Source organism: Nycticebus coucang, chromosome 21, assembly GCF_027406575.1.
Source record: "Nycticebus coucang isolate mNycCou1 chromosome 21, mNycCou1.pri, whole genome shotgun sequence".
NCBI lineage: Eukaryota > Metazoa > Chordata > Mammalia > Primates > Lorisidae > Nycticebus > Nycticebus coucang.
The window spans coordinates 50,276,006-50,296,807 of NC_069800.1; the positions used below are offsets into that span (position 1 = coordinate 50,276,006).

General features: G+C 49.9%; 1 protein-coding gene across 2 annotated transcripts in view; it reads left to right on the top strand.

Moving 5' to 3' along the window:
- Nucleotides 1-20,106, top strand: part of L3MBTL1 (L3MBTL histone methyl-lysine binding protein 1) — a 45,246-nt gene extending 25,140 nt beyond the window's left edge. The window contains exons 13-22 of one of the 2 annotated variants that reach the window (XM_053573362.1): nt 235-311; nt 853-938; nt 1,107-1,217; nt 1,610-1,724; nt 2,566-2,665; nt 2,831-3,028; nt 3,138-3,187; nt 7,067-7,224; nt 7,648-7,710; nt 17,043-20,106. In XM_053573362.1, the coding sequence (XP_053429337.1) occupies nt 235-311; nt 853-938; nt 1,107-1,217; nt 1,610-1,724; nt 2,566-2,665; nt 2,831-3,028; nt 3,138-3,187; nt 7,067-7,224; nt 7,648-7,710; nt 17,043-17,177 (1,093 nt within the window). In that variant the 3' untranslated portion in view covers nt 17,178-20,106. The remainder of the gene's footprint in view (nt 1-234; nt 312-852; nt 939-1,106; nt 1,218-1,609; nt 1,725-2,565; nt 2,666-2,830; nt 3,029-3,137; nt 3,188-7,066; nt 7,225-7,647; nt 7,711-17,042) is intronic. The other variant, XM_053573363.1, reaches the window with a different exon arrangement.
- The last annotated feature ends 696 nt before the right edge of the window (nt 20,107-20,802 follow it).

The window sequence follows — 20,802 nt, forward strand, 5'->3', positions numbered from 1 at the left end:
AAAATATCATGGTTAAGATGAGCAGACCCCTGTGATTCATGATTTTCCCTTAGATATTATGCTGGTGTTGGAGTTTTTAGTTAATGTTGCAACATTCTAACTTTATCATCAGCCATCTGTCTTCCTCTCACTAAGAAGTAGGGTGAGGTTGGGCCTTGAGTGATTCTGTCACAGGATAGCAGGCTCAGGGCTTCAGAGTTTCTCTTGGAACAATGACATATTCTTGGGTTTCAGGTGTGATCCCAGCAGCCCCTACATCCACCCGGTGGGCTGGTGCCAGAAGCATGGAAAACCCCTCACCCCTCCACAAGGTGACCCTGCAGGCTGAGCAAGACTCCCAGGCCTGGTCCCCTCCTACTGCCCTGATGCCTTACCACTGCCTCATTAGCTGGTTCCTAGGGTCAGGGTGAGAGGACAGATATGATCTAGCATCTCAGCTTTGATTTTAGGAGAGTCTTATCAAACCTGACTCTGTTGAAGTGTAGAGAAAGAAAGTTAGATGACCATCTCAGCAAGGGAGCAAGGAGTCCAAAGCAAAGCAAATGTGTCCTTCCTCCCGGGGGTATTGCTCTGGCTCACGTACAGCCCAGGTTCAGGTGGGGCTGGAGTGGGAGCAGCAGGCCAAGGGTGACCACAGCCAGGGTCCCTAGGCAGCCTGTGAGTCATTGGGGTGTGTTCTGCGTGTTTCTCCCCAGCACCCCTCTTCCCCAGTACAAGGAGCTGGCTGAAATGATGTGGGGGGAGATTCTACTCCCCAGGCTCTGCCCCTTCCATGTTTCTGGTGCTGGTGAGGAGCAGGGAGCTCCCCAGTATACCTGGGTGGCTGGACATTGGTTTCATCCTCTCTTCCAGACTACCCAGACCCTGATAACTTCTGCTGGGAGAAATATCTAGAAGAAACTGGGGCCTCTGCTGTGCCCACCTGGGCCTTCAAGGTGGTGAGTCAACCCTGTCCCCTAGAGCGGAGCTCTGGAAGATGTGGGGCACTTGGCCAGCTGGGGTGGGGGGCCTATGGCAGGCCACAATTCCCCGGGCACAGGAATTCCTTCTCAGGCCTCAGCTGTGCTGGGCTGGGCCTTGGCCTGAAGGCATCTGTCCTCCTGCAGCGACCCCCTCACAATTTCCTGGTCAACATGAAACTGGAGGCTGTGGACCGGAGGAACCCAGCCCTGATTCGTGTGGCCAGCGTGGAAGATGTGGAGGACCATAGGATAAAGGTGGCTTTGGGACCCTGGGGCTAGGGAAGTGGACGGGCCGGTTGGGCAAGAATCCTGTAGACTGGTTAGAGGTGAAAGGCATGTCATGACACAGGGGAGGCCAAAGAGCTTGGATCTCATTCTTGCCTCACCTGTGACTTATTAAACGGGTCTAAGAATCCTTGTCCCACCCAGTGATTTTTGGGAAATGCCAGTAACGTAAGGAGCAAAGCCCATGAAAACCATGGTGGCCAAGATGGATTACCGTGGGGTTGACTCCTTGGTTCTTTCAATCTGAGGTCTTACTTCTGACAGGCCCTGGGGAGGGGGAGAGCCTCCTGGAGCCCCGAGGACCTCTTGGCTGAGCTGGGCTCTATGAGGAACACCTGACCTCGGAGGGCCTTTCTCCCCAGCTTCACTTTGACGGCTGGAGTCATGGCTATGATTTCTGGATCGATGCTGACCACCCAGACATCCACCCTGCGGGCTGGTGCTCCAAGACAGGACATCCCCTGCAGCCTCCTCTCCGTGTGTACCCCGAGGGCACTCTGAGCTTTTCCCGTCCCGCCAAGCTCTGACAACTCTCCCCTCCTATAGCTTTCCCAGGAGGCTCTGACACTCCTGCTCAAGTGTGACACAGACTCTGGTGCCCACCATGAGCTCTGGGATCTCCCATCCTCCCCACCCCAGGACTGTCTGCTCCACTGAGCTGTGCTTCTGGCTGCCCCAGTTGTTGGGTTTGGGGTATTGAGAGGTGTGAAGGGGCAAGTTCACCTGGCTGCGTGTGCGTAAGGGGTAGATACACACCCAGGGGTTTCTCTCAGCATCTAGCAGAACTACACCAAGCATGCGTTGTGTTTGCTAGGGAAATACTGGCTTCATTAAGTAAAACTCTAGTTCTCTACACAGGCAGGGCTCAGAGTTCAGGTCGTTGACCACTCGGACCCATTCGCACCTTCAGGATTTCCCTCATTTCCCTGCTGCCACCACGTCTGTCTCACATGAGGTGTGGGGTGTTGATCCTGCTTAAATGTTCTTCCTCCAAGGATGAACAGAGCCTAAAAAATGTTACCAAAGTCTTAGAGATGAAAACAGGGAAAAGAATGGATGATAACATGAATCTGCCTGATGTGGCTTCTCAGGGACTGATGGCATGGCCTGCAGGTTACACCGGTGTACATGAGGGCCAAGTCCTCCTTCCCCAAAGAGGGGCAGCCATCTAGCAGAGAGTGGCGGCAGGGCCTGATGCAGGCTGCTCTCCCTGGAGAAGTAGTCCTTGTGCAGATCTCTCCCATGGAGACTGCTCCTGCCCTGCCCTGCCCTGCTCCCACTCCCAGGACTTTATGCTGACCCTTTTCTCTGTTTCCAGGTCCCAGAGAGCCCAGCTCTGCCTCCCCTGGTAGCTGTCCCCCTCTCAGCTATAGGAGCCTGCCCCACACTAAGACCTCCAAATACAGCTTTCACCACCGGTGAGCGAAGGGCTCCTGCCCAGAGGAGTTCTGCTTAGTTGTTATTCGGTGAAGGTCTGTTTTGTACCATGCACAGCCAAGTCAGGGTTCACCACGACACCTTCCAAATGGGACCAGAATTGGGGAAGGCTCAGTGGGGATAACTTAAGCCTTCTTTTTCCTTAGGAAGTGTCCCACTCCTGGTTGTGATGGCTCTGGCCATGTCACAGGCAAGTTTACAGCTCACCACTGCCTCTCAGGCTGCCCACTGGCCGAGAGGAACCAGAGCCGGCTGAAAGCAGAGCTGTCCGACACAGAGACCTCAGCCCGTAAGAGGAACCTCTCAGGCCTGTCCCCAAGGAAGAAACCTCGCCATCACGGCCGGTATGAAGGCCAGGGAGTCAGGGTCTGGGCTTCCTGGGTGTGGGGCCTGTGTCATCTTAGGCCAGGCCAGACAGACTCTTTGTGATGGACTTGGTCCCTTTGTCTCCAGAATTGGACGCCCTCCGAAGTATCGGAAGATTCCACAGGAAGATTTCCAGAGTAAGTCCCGGTCATCTCTTCTCATGTCCTTGGTGGAATGAGACACCAGGCTTGCCCAGAGTGGGACCAGCTAGAAGGAAGGCTGCCTCTCTGTTCGAGGTACTTCGGAAGCATAGAGCAGTGACAAGAGCACAGGAAGGGGTCCTAGGGACCCTGGGCTCCAGTCTCGTTTCCCCCAGGTGGGGGTCAGTGGGAAAGGCAAAGAACCTCTCTGGGCCTCTTGGTCTCCACTGTCAGCAGGCTGCTGCACCTGGCTGTGGCTCTTCTCTCATTCTAGGCTTCTTGGGAAGGAAGAAGTTATGTGACTTACTCTATCTGTGTGATCGAGCAAGTCACATAACATCTCTGAGCCTCCGTTTCCTCACTTGAAAACTTGGGTAAAACCAGCCTTTCACTCCAGAATAACAGTGTTTGCTACTACCATTTACTGAGCACCTACTATGGGCCATGGTACTTTACATGTACTGTCTCCAGTGCTCACAGGCATCCTACTATAAGGATATTGTTCTCTCTTTCTTTCTTTTTTTTTTTTTTTTGTAGAGACAGAGTCTCACTTTATGGCCCTCGGTAGAGTGCCGTGGCCTCACCCAGCTCACAGCAACCTCCAACTCCTGGGCTTAAGCGATTCTCTTGCCTCAGCCTCCCGAGCAGCTGGGACTACAGGCGCCCGCCACAACGCCCGGCTATTTTTTGGTTGCCGTTTGGCCAGGGCCGGGTTTGAACCCGCCACCCTCGGTATATGGGGCCGGCGCCCTACTCACTGAGCCACAGGCGCCGCCCTTGTTCTCTCTTTCTAAGAAAGGAGCAATGTGAGGCTCAGAGGGTGAAGTCATTTGCCCAAGGTCATTAGCTAAGGGGCAGAGGTGGGATTCAGATTCTGACTCCTACCACATGCTGCTGATATAATAGACATAAAACACCCAACCCACTGTCAGTTCACTTCCCGACCTCCTTATGTTAGCTTTCGAGGGCTGCCATAACAAAGTGCTGCAGACTGGGTGGCTTAAACAACAGTTCTAGCGACTGGAAGTCTAAAGTCAAAGAGGCTCCATCAAAGGCCTGCAGATGCTAGCCTTGCTATGTTCAGACACGTCTTTCTTCTGTACACTGGCATCCCTGTATTAGCTCACTGTAAGTCCAGGAGTCTCCTTTTGTAAGGATACCAGTCAGATCGGATTAGAGCACATCCTAATGACCATTTTAACTTAATCACCTCTTTAAAGGCCTTTTTTCCCAAATATAGTCCCATTCTGAGTGAGGTACTGGGGCTTAGGGCTTCAGCATATTAATTTGGGAAAGAACACAGTTCAGCCCATAACATGTTCCAAGGGTAGGAACAGAATGACTGAGCCCTCCAGTGGATGGCAAATTTGTCTGACATCTTCAACCATCAGTATAGGGCCTGATACCCAGCAAGAAAGCTGGCAGTCTTGCCTCAGTTGAATTGAATGCACACGTCATCTTAAGGCTGGAGGAGACCTTGAGCAATCACCTGGTTCGGTGTCCTTGGACAGCACCTACTCTGTTCCAGCTTTTTCAGGAGCAGTCTCTATAACCTGGGCAGCGTATAAACTAGTGATTAAAAGTGCAGCCCTGAAGTAGGACTGCCTTTTTTACAAGCTGCGAGATGCGACCCTAGGCAAGTGACACCACCTCTCTGAGCCACGGCTTCCTCATCTGTAAACTGCTGATAATAGTACCCACGCCACGATGTGGCGGAGGCTTCAGTGCAATGAGCGACGTGCACTGCTCTGCACAGCTCCCTGCTGGTGCTGGTATTAGTCTGAATCTCTTCCCTGACTCCCTATTGCTGTTCCGTACTTTCTCCTCTTGGTGGTAACTGAAGCAATTTCTGCAGCCTCAGGCCAGAATGATGATGGTCTTGGCCGGCCCCAGGCCCTCAGAATGAGGACTTCTGAGGCTCAAACTGCCGTGGGCACTTCCAACCACCTTTGGTCACTGGTCAGCTTCCATTGCAAGAGCAAGTTCTGACCACCAGGGGGCACTTGCCTACTATGTTCATCCCAAAATTATGACAGAATTCTTGGGAAGTTAGGGCTTTCCAGGGGCTGTGACTGTGGTCCAGAGAAGGTAAGGAAAGACTCACCCAGAATTTCAAAGACAGATAGGAGACAGAGCCCAGTTCTCTGACCTCTGTACAGGGCTCCTCTTTCCAGCCAGTGGGCCTCTGGCACAGAAGAGACACTGGTCACTCTGGGTTTTGTTCTGGAGGCAATTTCTCATGCACCCATGGGTTGACCTTCTCAGTGTAGGCTCTGGGACATGCTGGTGAACAGCTCCATAGAAATGGCTGCCTGGAGGGGCCCCAAGAGTGTCCGGGGCCGGAAGGAAACAGCAGCTGTTTCTGCTGCAGCTAGATGGTCTGTAGTGAGTTAAGACACTGTGACTGCCTGTGAGAGCTCCTGGCCTGTGCTCTGGGGAACAAAGATAAGGAGGGAAGCTCCCTACCAACTTGACATTCTTCCTCAAAGCCCAGCCCAGGGTATGAGGAGGACCAGATACAGGACTTCAGAGAGGGAGCACCCAGGTGGACAGAGGCCACACCTGTGGCCAGGTAGGTGAGGTGTTTGTGGTGGTAGCTCTGACAGGAGATCCTGGGTTGCCCCAGATGGGCCATGAGAGGGGCTGGCTGTGCTGTGCAGAGGAAGTGGCCCCTTGCTGGTGCTGAGCTGGTGCCCTCTGGGGCGTGGGCAGATACTAGGGCTCATGATGAGTTGTGAGGGCAGCAGGGAGGCAGAGCCACAGGAGAGGAGCAGTCGGTGGGGCTGGGTATGGGATCCAGTGGCTCTGCAGGTGAGTGAAGGACAGAAGAGCCAGACAAAAGGCTGTGACACTAAGGGAAAGGTTGGGACAGTCTGATCAGCAGGGAGGGTCTTTCAGAAGAGGGTAGTGTGACACATGAAACTTACCATTGCACGGCGTAAGAAAAAAATGAGAAGAGAGCACTGGAGGTGCTGCTTTCACCTGCAGCTGGAACCAGCACTGAGAGGATGAGGAAAAACTAGCTCTCCTGGACTCTGGGCAGAGGCTGGGCAAGTCCATGGGAGAGTGGCTCCATCGCCAAAGGCCAGCCAAAGCTGGTTGGGGTGGCAGGGAAGACCTGGAGGAAGTTGTTTTAAGGCAGCCAGACATGGATGAAGTCCAAGTGGGCAAGTGCCAGAGAGGAGGCCCAGCTGTGCCGTGCCTGCAGCTCTGTAGAGCCACTCGAGGCTGGAGGTCAGGAGTCAGAGATCCCAGAAGCAGATGAGGAAGTAAAGCATCAGGCATCATGGAGTTGAAGGGTGGGTCAACTACCTATGCCAGAGAAGGTGGTAATACAGACCAGACTGCTGGGGGAGGGAGGAGAAACGAGCTGAAGGCAGTGGCAGTGACTAGAGGGTGGCTTTAGACTGGCCACAGTGATTGTGGTTCTGAAGCAGTCACTCTGGCTCTGAGCAAATTGCTTGGGGCCCAAAAGGACTTAAGAAAAAGAGGGCAATCAGGATGGACTTCTGACGTGGGCGCTGAGCATATTTGGCTTCTGGGGACCATTTTGATGCATGATATCTAGAGAGTAGTGTCTTTGGAGATGCTCCAGCAGCTCCGACGAAGCATCCTTTTAGACCTAGAGTGGTGCAGGCTCAGCGAGAGGGAGTGAGAGTCATTCCAAATAGCTGACCTGAGAGTCTCTAAAGTGAGCAAGTGCCAAGTGGAGAGTCAGGAGTGTGGCTCACCGTCTTGACTCTGCAGGCTGTCCGAAGGGGCCCTGGCTCTGTCTGCCCTGCCAGCCAGTCTCCCCAGTAACCTGGGTAAGAGCAGGCTTTAGATACCTGGTTAGTTCTCAGCATCAGCCCACCAGCCTCTGCCTCTGCTTTCCAGCACTCACCCCCGACGCCGTGCACCAGTCCCTCTTCATGTCAGCCTTGTCGGCCCACCCTGACCGCTCACTCTCGGTGTGCTGGGAGCAGCACTGCAAGCTCCTGCCAGGAGTGGCAGGTATCTCGGCCTCAACAGTCACCAAGTGGACCATTGATGAGGTGAGGAGCAGGGGGCTTGTCCTCTCCTCCCCTGCTTCCACTTCTTACCACACTCTGACAGGAGGGCTCAGGAAAGGCTCTGGGGAGATAGGGCCCAGTCTCACTCCTGGCACTAGCTCCTACATGGCCCTCCTGTCCTCGGTCCCTTCTGGCTGCCCAATAGGCTCACCATGGTGGATGGGGAGGGGGCCATGCTGCTGGTTCAGCCAAATGTCCAGTGGGAGAGACAGGCTTCAGTCCTGGGCCTCAGGAGCAAGGGCCCCACCTTACACATCTACCAGCACAGAGACCTAAGGATCCCAGAGGCTGATGAGAAAAGGCCACACTGGCACAGCCCAGAAGGCACCCAGGCCATGTAATCCAGCCCCTCTCCACATTCCCAAGACCTGCCCCCTGGCCAACTTGTTTTCTTTGGTTTCCAAGGTCTTCGGCTTTGTTCAGACTCTGACCGGTTGTGAGGACCAAGCACGCGTCTTCAAAGATGAGGTAAAGTGCAAGTTCAGAGTGGGACATCGAGCCGGGGTCACTGTGTCCTTAAGACAGCAGGAAGCAGGTGCCCTCCCCAGCACTGCCCTAGTGTAGGAGGGACCCCTGTTGCCCCACCAGGCGAGACTAGACAGAGCGACCCACATCTCTGGGAAAAATCTGGTATGGACTATGGCCCAGCTTGGGGACCCTGTGCGTTCAGATCATCTTCAAGAAGCAAAAAGCATTCCAGAGACAGGATTCCATTTACTCCTCTGTTCTCTGCCTAGTCCTTTGTTTGCCAAACTTAGCTTCATCAGTGATGGGCAAGAAATTAAAGTGTATTTTTTTTTCTCCAATCCAGTATGACTGTTAGAGCATATTTTGAATGGCCCAGGTATTGTTATTTACTGCAAGGATTCTAACACACACTTAAAAATCAAACCCAGGAGCTTAGCAAAGAAGTAGGGCCGGGTTCAGTGGCTCACGCCTATAATCGTAACACTTTGGGAAGCTGAGGCGGGAGGATCACTTGAACTCAGGAGATTGAGACCAGCCTGAGTAAAAGTGAGACTCCATTTCCACAAAAAATAGAAAAATCAGCTAGAGCTTGGCCCATAGCACAATGGTTATGGCATCAGTCACATGCACTGAGGCTGGCAGGTTTGAACCTGGCCCTAGCCAGCTAAACAACAATGACAACTGCAACAAAAACTAGCCGCATCATGGTGGGCGTCTGTAGTCCTAGCTACTTGGGGGGCTGAGGCAAGAGAATCACTTGAGCCTAAGAGTTTGAGGTTGCTATGAGCTGTGGCACCACAGCAATCGACTGAAGGCGACATAGTAAGACTCTGTCTCAAAAAAGAAAAAAAAAAAAAAGAAAGAAAAATTAGCTGGGCATGGCAGTGCATGCCCATAGTCCAGCTACTTAGGAGGCTAAGGCAGCAGGATCACATAAGCCCAGGAGTTTGAGGTTGCAGTGAGCTCCGATGACAGCACCACACTCTAGCCAGGGTGACAGAGTGAGACTCTGTCTCCAAAAACAAAAAAAAAGTAGTGAGTTGTAAATAAAAAGAAACACTAACTTTCATCAACTTTGGAAACTGGGGTGAACCCGGTTTTGCCCACTTTAGCTGTTTACTGCCTCTGAACCTGTATGTTCTTGTCTGTAAAATGGAGATAAAGTGAAGATAATGAGGTCCACTTTACATGGCCACTGTGAGCACTGGAAAGGACGACTGAATCTCATGCCAGCATGCCTAGTATAAGTACAGTGGTGTGTCTCTGAGTGATGGGGGTGCGTTCTAAGGAATGTGTCGGGCAACTTTGTTGATGTGTGAATACCAGAGAGTATACTTACACAAAGCTAGAGGGTACATGGATATTTTTTATTCATATATATGAATTTTTTTTAGGGAGAGTCTCACTTTGTTGCCCTGGGTAGATTGTTGTGGCATCACAGCTCACAGCAACCTCAAACTCTAGGGCTTAAGCAATTCTCTTGCCTCAGCCTCCCGAGTAGCTGGGACTACAGGTGCCCACCACAATGCCCAACTATTTTTAGAGACAAGTTTTCACTCTGGCTCAGGCTGGTCTCAAATTTGTGAACTCAGGCAATGCATCCACCTTAGCCTCCCAGAGTGCTAGGATTACAGGCATGAGCCACCTCGCCCAGCCACTAGGTGTTTGTTAATCGAGACAAACTGTATGTCGAGTGAAATGCTCACATCTTAAAAGTACAACTCCACAAGGTTTGTTGAAGGTGACCCCAACACTTCAATCAAGATCTAAAATATTTGCATCATACCAGAAAGTTCTTTCTCAGCCCCTTTTAGTCAGTCCCCCCTCAAAATACAACCACTGTTTTGATTTCTAACATTATATATTCACTTTGCCTATTCTTGAACTCATAAATGGGATTACATAGCATGTACTCTTTCAGGCCTCTTTTTACCCATTGTAATGTTTCTGAGGTTTTTCTCTGTAGTTAAGTGTACCCATAGTTGTTTTATTGCTGAGTAGTGCTCTAGTTTATGAATATATCACAATTCTCCTGTTAACACATATCTGGGTTGTTTTCTCTTCCCTGAGATTTGAATGATGTATGTTTTTTTTTTGTTGTTGTTTGTTTTGTTTTGTTTTGTTTTTTGAGACAGTCTCAAGCTGTCGCCCTGGGTAGAGTGCCGTAGTGTCATAGCTCACAGCAACCTCCAACTCGGGCTCAAGTGATCGTCTTGCCTCTTACTCAGGAGCTGAAGCAATCCACCTGCCTCAGCCTCCCAGAGTACTAGGATTACAGGCATGAATCCCGGCCCTGAATGCGGTGTTTTTTGTTAGCAAAACTTAAGTTTGCATTGGCTTTATTACAGCTGGGTCACACTAGTTTTAGATTCCTGAGAACCCCCAAATGCTTTTCATGTCAACTACAATCAAACCCAGTTTTTCCAAGTGTCCTTGTACCACTAGGCTTTTAAAAAATTAACCTGGGCGGCGCCTGTGGCTCAGTGAGCAGGGCAAGGACCCCATATACCGAGGGTGGTGGGTTCAAACTCAGCCCCGGCCAAAACTGCAACAATAAAATAGCCGGGCGTTGTGGCAGGCACCTGTAGTCCCAGCTACTCTGGAGGCTGAGGCAAGAGAATCACCTAAGCCCAGGAGCTGGAGGTTGCTGTGAGCTGTGTGATGCCACGGCACTCTACCATGGGTGATAAAGTGAAACTCTGTCTCTATAAAAAAAAAAAATTAACCTAATATGGGGCGGCGCCTGTGGCTCAAGGAGTAGGGTGCCGGGCCCCATATACCGGAGGTGGCAGGTTCATACCCGGCCCCGTCCAAAAACTGCAAAAAACAAAAACAAAAAAATTAACCTAATATAAAACTTCGTGTATACCCTATTAAATATTACATTATTGGCTTTATAACCTTATTGTTTTAAATCTTGATTTTTGTCAATCTGATAGTAAGCCTTTCCAATCTCATACAATTTGCATGTTTAATAACCAAGACTTCTGTATCTTTCCCCAAGTCTTCACCACACACTTAACGAGATAACAGAACCATGTGGCATCCCATTTGAGATCTTCCTGTGGGTTTACAGGTCATAAATCAACACTTTCTGAACATACTTTTCGAGCTAGTTGCAGACGCACCTGAGAGCTTGATCCTCCCGCCTGTGCTTGGCTTTGCCTTCTGCCCTTGTTAGGGGTAGTCTGTACCAGTTATCCTCAGGGTAGTCTGTCCCTCCTCTGTTACTTATCTTTTTTTTTAGAGACAGAGTCTCACTTTATTGCCCTCAGTAGAGTACTATGGCATCACAGCTCACAGCAACCTCCAGCTCTTGGACTTAGGCGATTCTCTTGCCTCAGCCTCCCGAGTAGCTGGGATTACAGGCGCCCGCCACAACGCCCGGCTATTTTTTTATTACAGTTTGGCCAGGGCCAGGTTCGAACCCACCACCCTTGGTATATGGGGCCGGCACCCTACTCACTGAGCCACAGGCGCCGCCCTCTCTTATTTATCTTTATTGTGGCCTTTGTGTATTTATTTAATATATAGCAAACAGTTGCTGATGTCTGTTCTGTGCCTAGCCCAGTATAAGCTGGTGTAGATGAGAAGTCCCTGCTCTTAGGGTTTCTTGCTTAGTAGGGGACAGAATTGTAAATTGCTGCTCTGGTGGAGTTTGGTGAGGGCTCTGAAAGGAGCGTGTGCAGGTGTCATGGGAGCTCCAAGTAGGAAGAGGACCTAGGGACCAGTGGGCTCTGTTGCCAGTGTGGCCAGATGAACTCCGGTCTCTTTTACTCCTTGAATGTCCCTTTTTCTTGGGCTCCTGGTGGACTACACCTTCCTGTCATGATACCATAAAGTCCCCTCAATTTTTTTTTTTTTTTTTTTTGCAGATAGGTTCTTTATGTTCAAGATAGCAAATTCAGATACAAAAGCCCATCATCATCATGCCTAGTCCCCTCAATTTTTAAAGTACTGGTTATAATTTTAGCTTGGCCTGTGTTAAACATTCTGCATATGACTCTAAGGATCTATCCAGATTACCTCCATTTGGGGAAATTCCCTGGGCAGGTCTCCATAGCGCTACTTAGGTTGTTGCTTGCGGTGGATTATTGCATTTGGTTCATGTTATCCATTTTCCTGATCATTTCCTCTATCTTCAAAGTCAGAACATGACTGTCCCTCTGACTATATGGCTTAAAACTCCCACTCCACCAGCACACATACAACATTCAGTATTTTCTTTTTTTTTTTTTTTTTTTGTAGAGACAGAGTCTCACTTTATGGCCCTCAGTAGAGTGCCATGGCCTCACACAGCTCACAGCAACCTCCAACTCCTGGGCTTAAGCGCTCTTGCCTCAGCCTCCCGAGCAGCTGGGACTACAGGCGCCCGCCACAATGCCCGGCTATTTTTTGGTTGCAGTTTGGCCGGGGCTGGGTTTGAACCCGCCACCCTCGGTATATGGGGCCGGTGCCTTACTGACTGAGCCACAGGCGCCGCCCAGTATTTTCTTATATAACCCCATTGTCTCCTTATATAGCCTCTCACTGCCAGACCACAAAGTCCTTCCTTTGAAGAACTTGGAACCTCACCGAGGTGGGGAATCTCCTTCTGGATCCTCTATTGTAAACTGTTGTTTTTTTTTTTTTTGGAGACAGACTCTCAAGCTGTCACCCTGAGAGTGCTGTGGTGTCACAGCTCACAGCAACCTCAAACTCTTGGGCTTAAGTGATTCTCTTGCCTCAGCCTCCCAAGTAGCTGGGAATACAGGCATACACCACAACGCCTGGCTATTTTTGTTGTTATTGCAGTTGTCATTGTTTTAGCTGGCCTGGGCTGGGTTTGAATCTGCCAGCCTGGGTGTACGTGGCCGGTGCCCTACCCACTGAGCTATGGGCGCCACTTGTAAACTTTTGACTAAATCCAAAGTTGAGAGGACAAATCCTTTTAATAGTGGCTCCTGGTTCCCCAGCCCTCTGAATGACAATGTAGGAATTTATAGAAGAATCTGTACTTAACTCTGCCTGGAGCTCCCCTTCACATTCTGAACTTTAAAACCTCAAAGTCTCTGGGCGGCGCCTGTGGCTCAGTGAGTAGGGCGCTGGCCCCATATGCCAAGGGTGGCGGGTTCAAACCCAGCCCCGGCCAAACTGCAACAAAAAAATAGCCGGGCGTTGTGGCGGGCGCCTGTAGTCCCAGCTGCTCGGGAGGCTGAGGCAAGAGAATCGCGTAAGCCCAAGAGTTAGAGGTTGCTGTGAGCCGTGTGACGCCACGGCACTCTACCTGAGGGCGGTACAGTGAGACTCTGTCTCTACAAAAAATAAATAAATAAAATAAAATCTCAAAGTCTCTTACAGATGACAGCTTGACATCTTAATGGACTAGGCTTATGATTCAGTGGGGTGCTCAGGAGGGACCCCAGAGCCTGACCAGAATGGTGTCTGGATCTGGGTATTTCTACACATTTACATCCACTGGGATCGGCAGAGGAGTCTCTGCAGGTCCAAGGGACTTGTTTCCTGTGATAACAGGTGCCCCTCACAGCTCAGTATGTGGGCACTTCTTCCACTGAGGAAGCACTGGGAGACGAGGAGTGGTGGAACAAGGGGGTTGTATTTACTTACCAGACCTCAGATTTTAGGCCTGGGAGGTTCCTTTTCACTTGAGCTGGTCATTTTAGGCTGTCTGAAAGGAAGCATATTCATCAGGAGCATCTGGCTATTAGACCTTTCTTTTTTCTTTTTCTTTTCTTTCTTTCTTTTTTTTTTTTTTTTGAGACAGAGCCTCAAGCTGTCATCCTGCGTAGAGTGCTGTGGCATCACAGCTCACAGCAACCTCCAACTGGGCTTAAGCGATTCTCCTGCCTCTGCCTCCCAAGTAGCTGGGACTACAGGCGCCCGCCACAACGCCCAGCTAGTTTTTGGTTGCAGCCATCATTGTTGTTTTGGCAGGCTGGGCTGGATTCGAACCCGCCAACTCAGGTGTATGTGGCTGGCACCTTAGCCACTTGAGCCACAGGCGCTGAGCCAGGCCTTTCTTTTCTTTCCTTCATTTTTTGGGAAGGTTTTTAGCCATCAGAAGCTTCCATGCTTAGTAGATAGGGAAGTACCAGGTAACTTTTCTCAGTTGCTGGGAGACAGATGTGTAAAGTTCATTGCCCGCTCCCCCACCCCCACCCCCATCTTTTAGCCTCTAAAATTGCCGGCCTTTCTGAGATACCGGCCTGCCGTCCCCACATCCCAGAGATCCTTTTATTTATTCTTTCAGGATTTACTGAGCACCCACCACATGTCCTGGTGTGCTCCTGGAATACAAATGAAGAAACATACAGTGCAGTGGCATCTGTTAGGCTGTGTGAGCTCTGGGCAAGGCGGGAGGTGTGGGCAGTTCTGAATGGTGGGAGAGGCATTGCTGACCATGGGAAGGCCTGCCAGCAAGGGGGGGCAAAGGGAGCAGAGGTCCAAGGACGAATACACCCAGTGATTGAGGAAGGGTCTGTCATCCAGTCTGTGGTGCTGGGTGTAAGGAAGGCTTGCATGGCATTGGGGGCAGGACCAGGCTTGGAGAGCATCACCCTCTGAGGCACAGGAACTGTGTCCGTAGGAGCCCCTCCCCACACTCACAGGCCAGCACTTACAACTGGTGTTTGGGGCAAATTCCTTAGCCTTTCTGCTTCACTCTTACCTATAAAACGGGGGCAATACTAGTGTTGCTTCATAGGGTTGCTTTGAGGAATAAATGAATCATAAGTGGTTCAGAGCAGTGCCTGGCACATAACAGAGCACACAGAAGTGTTTCCGTCGCTAGGATTCTGGAGGATTGAGCACAGGGGGAATGGCGCCCGCTCAAGAATGAGCCCCCGGCTCAGTCTGTTGCTCCAGTCTCCCTCCCAGCACCCATCATCCCACTCCCTCCTCCTCAGCTGGTTTTTCCCCTCCTTGACTCTACCCATGTACCAATCTGCTGGAATTGACAGCTGCCAACAGTATCCATACTTGCTTCACCCATTTTTAGATGAAGTTATTTTATTTTATTTTATTTTATTTTATTTTATTTTTATTGTTGAGGATTCATTGATGGTACAGAGAACCAGGTTGCACTGAATGCATTTGTTAGGTAAAGTCCCTCTTATAATTGTGTCCCTCCTCCAAGAGATGTGTCACACACCATGACCCCCCCCCCACTAGGTCATCAATTGTCCTCATATCAGAATTGAGTACATTGGATTCTTGCTTCTGTGTTCTTGTGATGCTTTACTAGGAAGAATGTGTTCCACCTCCATCCAGGTTAATACAAAAGATGTAAAGTCTCCATCTTTTTTAGTGACTGGATAGAATTCAGCTTGTTAATCCATTCTTGGATTGGTGGGCATTTAGGTTGTTTCCACATTTTGGCGATTGTAAATTGAGCTGCGACAGTCTAGTGCAAATATCCTTACGATAAAGTGATTTTTTTTTCTTTTGGGTAGATGCCCAGTAATGGGATTGTAGAATCAAGTGTGAAGTCTAGTTTGAGTTCTTTGAGGATTCTCCATACTTCCTTCCAAAAGGGTTGTATTAGTTTGCAGTCCCACCAGCAGTGTAAAAGTGTTCCCTTCTCTCCACATCCACGCCAGCATCTGCAGTTTTGAGACTCTGTGATGTGGGTCAGTCTCACTGGGGTTAGGTGATATCTTAGGGTGGTTTTGATTTGCATTTCTCTGATAATTAGGGATGATGAACATTTTTTCATACGTTTGTTAGCCATTCGTGTCTTCTTTAGAAAAGGTTCTATTCATCTCTCTTGCCCATTGATATAAGGGATTGTTGGCTTTTTTATGTTGATTAATTTGAGTTCTCTGTAGATCCTAGTTATCAAACTTTTGTCCAATACATAATATCCAAATATCTTTTCCCATTCTGATGGCTATCTATTTGCTTTGGTTGTTGTCTCCTTAGCTGTACAGAAGCTATTCAATTTAAATAAGTCCCATTTGTTTATTTTTGTTGTTGTTGCAATTGCCATTGAAATCTTCTTCATAAAGTCGTTCCCCAGTCCAGTATCTTCATGTATTTTCCCCACAGTTTCTTCGAGGATTTTTATTGTTTCATGCCTTGGATTTAGATCTTTTATCCATCAATTTTAGTGAGTGAAATAATTTTAAATACATTATAGACATCATGACATGTCACCCCTGGAAACATTAGCTTGCATCTCTAAACACTAAGGCCTTTCTTATGTAACCACAATATTGTTATCCACCTAACAAATTGACAGTAACCCCTTTATGTTGTCCATACCCAGACTATATTCATATTTACTCAGTGTCTCAACATGGTTTTTTACAGTTTTTAAGCCAGAATCTAAACAAGGCCCACATAATTGGTTTTGGTTTTCAGTTCTCTTAAATATCTTCCATTCTAGGCCAGGAGCAGTGGCTCACGCCTGTAATCCTAGCACTCTGGGAGGCCCAGGTGGGTGGATTGCTTGAGCTCATGAGTTTAAGACCAGCCTGACCAAGAGCAAGACCTTGTCTCTACTAAAAATAGAAAAATTGAGGCAAGAAGAGCATTTGAGCCCAAGAGTTGGAGGTTACTGTGAGCTATGATGACTCCATGGCACTCTACTCAGGGCGACAGCTTGAGATTCTGTCTCAAAAAAACCAACAAACAAAAATGTCTTCTATTCCAGAATAGTCTGTCCTTTTTTTTCTTTTTTCTTTTTTAATGACATTTTAAAAAATCTTGCAGAATGTACCCTTCTGGATTTGTGTCATTGCTCTTCTGTGGTGTCACTTCCCTTGCTCCTCTATCCCCTGTGTTTCCTATAACCTGAAAGTTAGATCTGAAGGCGTGCTTAGATTCAGATTACATTCCCCCCTCTCTCTCTTCTGCTCATAGATGAGCAACTCTGTACCCTCCTGCTGCGTCACACAACACACAGCGTCCAGGTGTCTTGCTATTGGCAACACTAAGACTGACTGTGGGGTCACATGGGAATGGCAGTGGGTTTCTTGAAGCCACCGTCCATGAGTACTCAAGATACATTTTGCAAATACAAACGCTGATACTCAGGCCAGTCAGCAGAAGAAGAGAAAGAGAGAGAGAGAGTACATGTTTGAGAGCATGGGGAAACCAGGGGCTGTCTTTCTTTCCTTCTCTGTCCCCATCGCTGTCTTCCTTTTTTCCTTTCTCCCTCCCTCTTCCTTTCTCCTTGCCTCTCCTCTTTCCCCTTTCTTCCCTCCACCATCTCCTTTACTCCCATTTTTCTCCCCTCCTCACTCCCCACGCATATCCCCACCTTTCCTTCACCCCTTCCCTACCACCCTCCCCCCTTCTCCTCCCTCCACCTCCTTCCCCCAATCCCTCAGATGATTGACGGCGAGGCCTTCCTTTTGCTGACACAGGCGGACATCGTGAAGATCATGAGCGTCAAGCTGGGCCCAGCCTTGAAGATCTATAACGCCATTCTCATGTTCAAAAATGCTGACGACACCTTAAAGTGACTGGCCCAGGGGTGGGCCCTCCTCCTTGCTGGGCCTCCCTCTGCAGCTGATGATTCCTTCCTAACTTGAGTTCCTCATATCCCCACCAGGCCCCCACCCTCTGTATCTGACCAGGGTTGGTCCTTCCTAGAAGGTGCATGGGAGCAGAGGAGCCCAGGGAAGGTGGAATCCCAGCCCCAGTCCTGGGGCTCATGTGCTGTCAGGTGCACCAGTGAGGTGTGACTGGGCCGATGGAGTAGGTTGGAGGTGCCCTCCCTTTGGTCGCCCCACATCCCCAGCTGACTTGTTTTTATCACCAAAGGGTCTTTTTCTTAATGGTTAAGAAGAAACTACTCTGGGACAACAGGAGTTATCTGATCTGAGGCCCTTTCCCCTTTTTGGCATCTCTACATCTTTTCTCTCCTTGGTTCCTCCCCTGCCAAGAGGTGAGCCTGCCATGAACATATTAACTCCTGAAGGCCCCTCCTCCCTTTCTGTCAGCTTGTTCTGCTGCCCTCGTTCCTAATGCCACAGCCCCCACGAGTTCCTGCCCCTTAGCTGTAGGGGCCTCAGAAACATGTTTTCATATGATCCGCCTATCTCCTTTTTTCCAAAAAGTGGGGGATTCTGAGCCAAGCTGCCTTCTTAAGCCCCATTCTGGACTGGTTTTGGCATTTGTGTCCCATGCCAAGTCCTAGGTCCAGCAGGGTGAGCAGGCAGAGCCTGTTTGCAACTGGCTGAAGTTGAGGCTCCACTGATGTTCCCCATACACCCTTCCTGAGTTGGGTCTGGGGAGGAGGAAGCCCAGCTGGGAGACCAGCCCAAGGGTATGTCAGACAATCTCCGGTCTTTGGCGAGAAGGGCAGCTCCAGCAGGCAGGGTGGCACCCCAAGCTGGGCATAGCATCCTTTCTGCAGCCATAGACCTCTACAAAGTATTGCCCATGGGTGAAGTCCCCAGGCCTCCTCCTCCTGCCATGAGCATGTGGCACTCTGTCCAGTACCCCCATGACATCACATTCAATCTGGCTGGTAAATGTTTGCCTCTACTCTTTTTTTTTTTTTTTTTAAGATAGAGTCTTACTGTGTCACCCTCAGTAGAGTTCTGTGGCGTCACAGCTCACAGCAACCTCAAACCCTTGAGCTTAAGCGATTCTCTTGCCTCAACCTCCCAAGTAGCTGGAACTACAGGTGCCCGCCAGGACACCCAGCTATTTTTTTTTTTTTTTTTTTGGTCATTGTTGTTTAAAAGGCCTGGGCTGGGTTCAAACCCACCAGCCCCAGTGTATGTGGCTGGCAACCTAACCACTGGTCTATGAGTGCCGAGCCAGTTTGCCTCTACTCTTGAGGAGTTATACGAAGACCCCTGAAAGTCGGCAGTTAGGAAGGTGAACTCTTTCTTTGACTTCTCTAGCTCCCTTAAGCCCTCCTTGCCACTCTCCATCCGTCTTACACTGCCAGCTGGCTCCCGACTTGGGCTCTGGGACTTTGATTCTCTGTGTGAGTGGGGGCCCAGCCTCCACTGAGCCACTGCCAAACCTGCCTCCCAGCCTGGGGGGAAGGGCCAGAGCCCCTGGCAGGAACCAGCCCCACAGGGAGGTGAGGAGCCACTGCCAAGCTCCTGTGCCCCCAGGTGCTGACATGACTGCAGACTGTGGGGCCAGGGGGTCCTTTCCCAGACCCCTTTTCTCAATCATGTGAGATTTGTCTGTGTGTGTGTGCGTGTGCGTGTGTGTGTGTGCGCACACTTGTCACTCTCAGAAGTGTTTGACGGTGTAGATGTGAAGTTCAGTGCTGGGAAAATGTCAAGGGCTATTATTTAAAAATGAAGATTTACTTTTTCCTTACAAATGGGAAAACCAAAGCTCTCTTGATTTCCTACCGCATCCTAGTAGGGACCTCTCTCTCTCTTGCGGCCCAGACAGCTTTCCGAAGACAGTCACTCATCCCCCAGCTGAGCTCCCTCGGGGCTTCAGATGTTCTTTCCCTTTCAGCCCTTAGAGGTTCAGCCTTTGTGCACAGCCTTCCTGGGAGCTGCTCGGGGTGAACACTGGGTGCACAGAGGTGGCATTGGTGCCCCCTTGGCTGAGAGTACAGAGGAGGAAGTCTTAAGCCTTTCATCTTGGTTGCCTGGGTGGTGGCAAAACTCACCAGCAACTTGTCTTCAGGCTACCCCGCTACAAAATGAGAGAGGCACACTGCCTGTGGTGTGAGAAGACAACAGGTATTTATGGCTGTGGCTGTGGGACCGCACAGCTTCTAAGGAAGGTCTGGGACAGACTTTGTTTGCAGATCTGCCAACCACCTGATGCTTGCCTATGGAGAGGCAGGATGGACTGAGGGCCTTGGAGAAAAGGAACCCAGGAACGGCCCTCCAAGTCTGGAGGCCTCAGCACTTTCTGCACTAATGTTAAACTCTTTGTCAAGAAACCAAATCATTAAAAAGTGGGAAGAAATCTGCCTTTTGTCCACCCCACTGCTCCTTCACCCTGACTCTGTCCCTGGATGAGATCACTGCACCTTGACCTGGGAGCACAGAGAGGGCGGGGTTGGCAGCATTTCTTGCTGCCCTCTGCCCTCTGCCCTCTGCCCTGCTCTCTAGCAGTGGGTGCCACTTACATTTTGGCGCCTGGCAGCCTCGCCCAGCCCCTGCTCAGCCATGGCTTAGAGCAAGGAGGACCTTTCTGTGTAATTTCTGAAGCAGAGAGAATAATCTCAGAGTTTGAAATTGAAGCCTTTTTGCACTTTTCTTCGAATGCACTTTGCAGGGGTTATGTTTTTGTACTTGCCTCTTGTGTGCACACGTGTGTGTCTGTGTATGTATGTGTTCTTTAAGAGGATCTTCTGGCTTAAGCTGACTCTTGAGGGAGAAAGTATTACAAACAAAATGTTATGTAATTTGTCAGTGTATCAAAACAGCATAAATAAACTTGAACAACTGATGACATAAAGCCAGCCTCTTTATCTGTTTTCACGATAAAACATCCAGAAAACACAAAATGATTATCCTCAGTAGTACCATTACCGAAGAGTCTAAAGTGTTCTCTTTGCTGATAGATAAGAAAGGGTAAGGATAAATAGGATACTTGTTTACATTGAAAGTATAAACAGAGGGCGGCGCCTGTGGCTCAGTGAGTAGGGCGCCGGCCCCATATGCCGAGGGTGGCGGGTTCAAACCCAGCCCCAGCCAAACTGCAACAAAAAAATAGCCGGGCGTTGTGGCGGGTGCCTGTGGTCCCAGCTGCTCGGGAGGCTGAGGCAAGAGAATCGCGTAAGCCCAAGAGTTAGAGGTTGCTGTGAGCCGTGTGACGCCACAGCACTCTACCCGAGGGCGGTACAGTGAGACTCTGTCTCTACAAAAAAAAAAAAAGAAACTATAAACAGTGAGAACCCCCAGGGATCAGTGTGAAAAAGAGCCTGGCCAAGGTGAGTAGATTGCTTGAGCTCACAGGTTTGAGACCAGAGTGACACCTCATTTCTAAAAATAGCTGGGTGACATGGCACCTGTGGCTCAAGTGGCTAACGCACCAGCCATATACACCAGAGCTGGCAGGTTCGAATCCAGCCCAGGACTGCCAAACAACGACAACTACAACCAAAAAATAGCCAGGTGTTGTGGTGGGTGTCTGTAGTCCCAGCTACTTGGG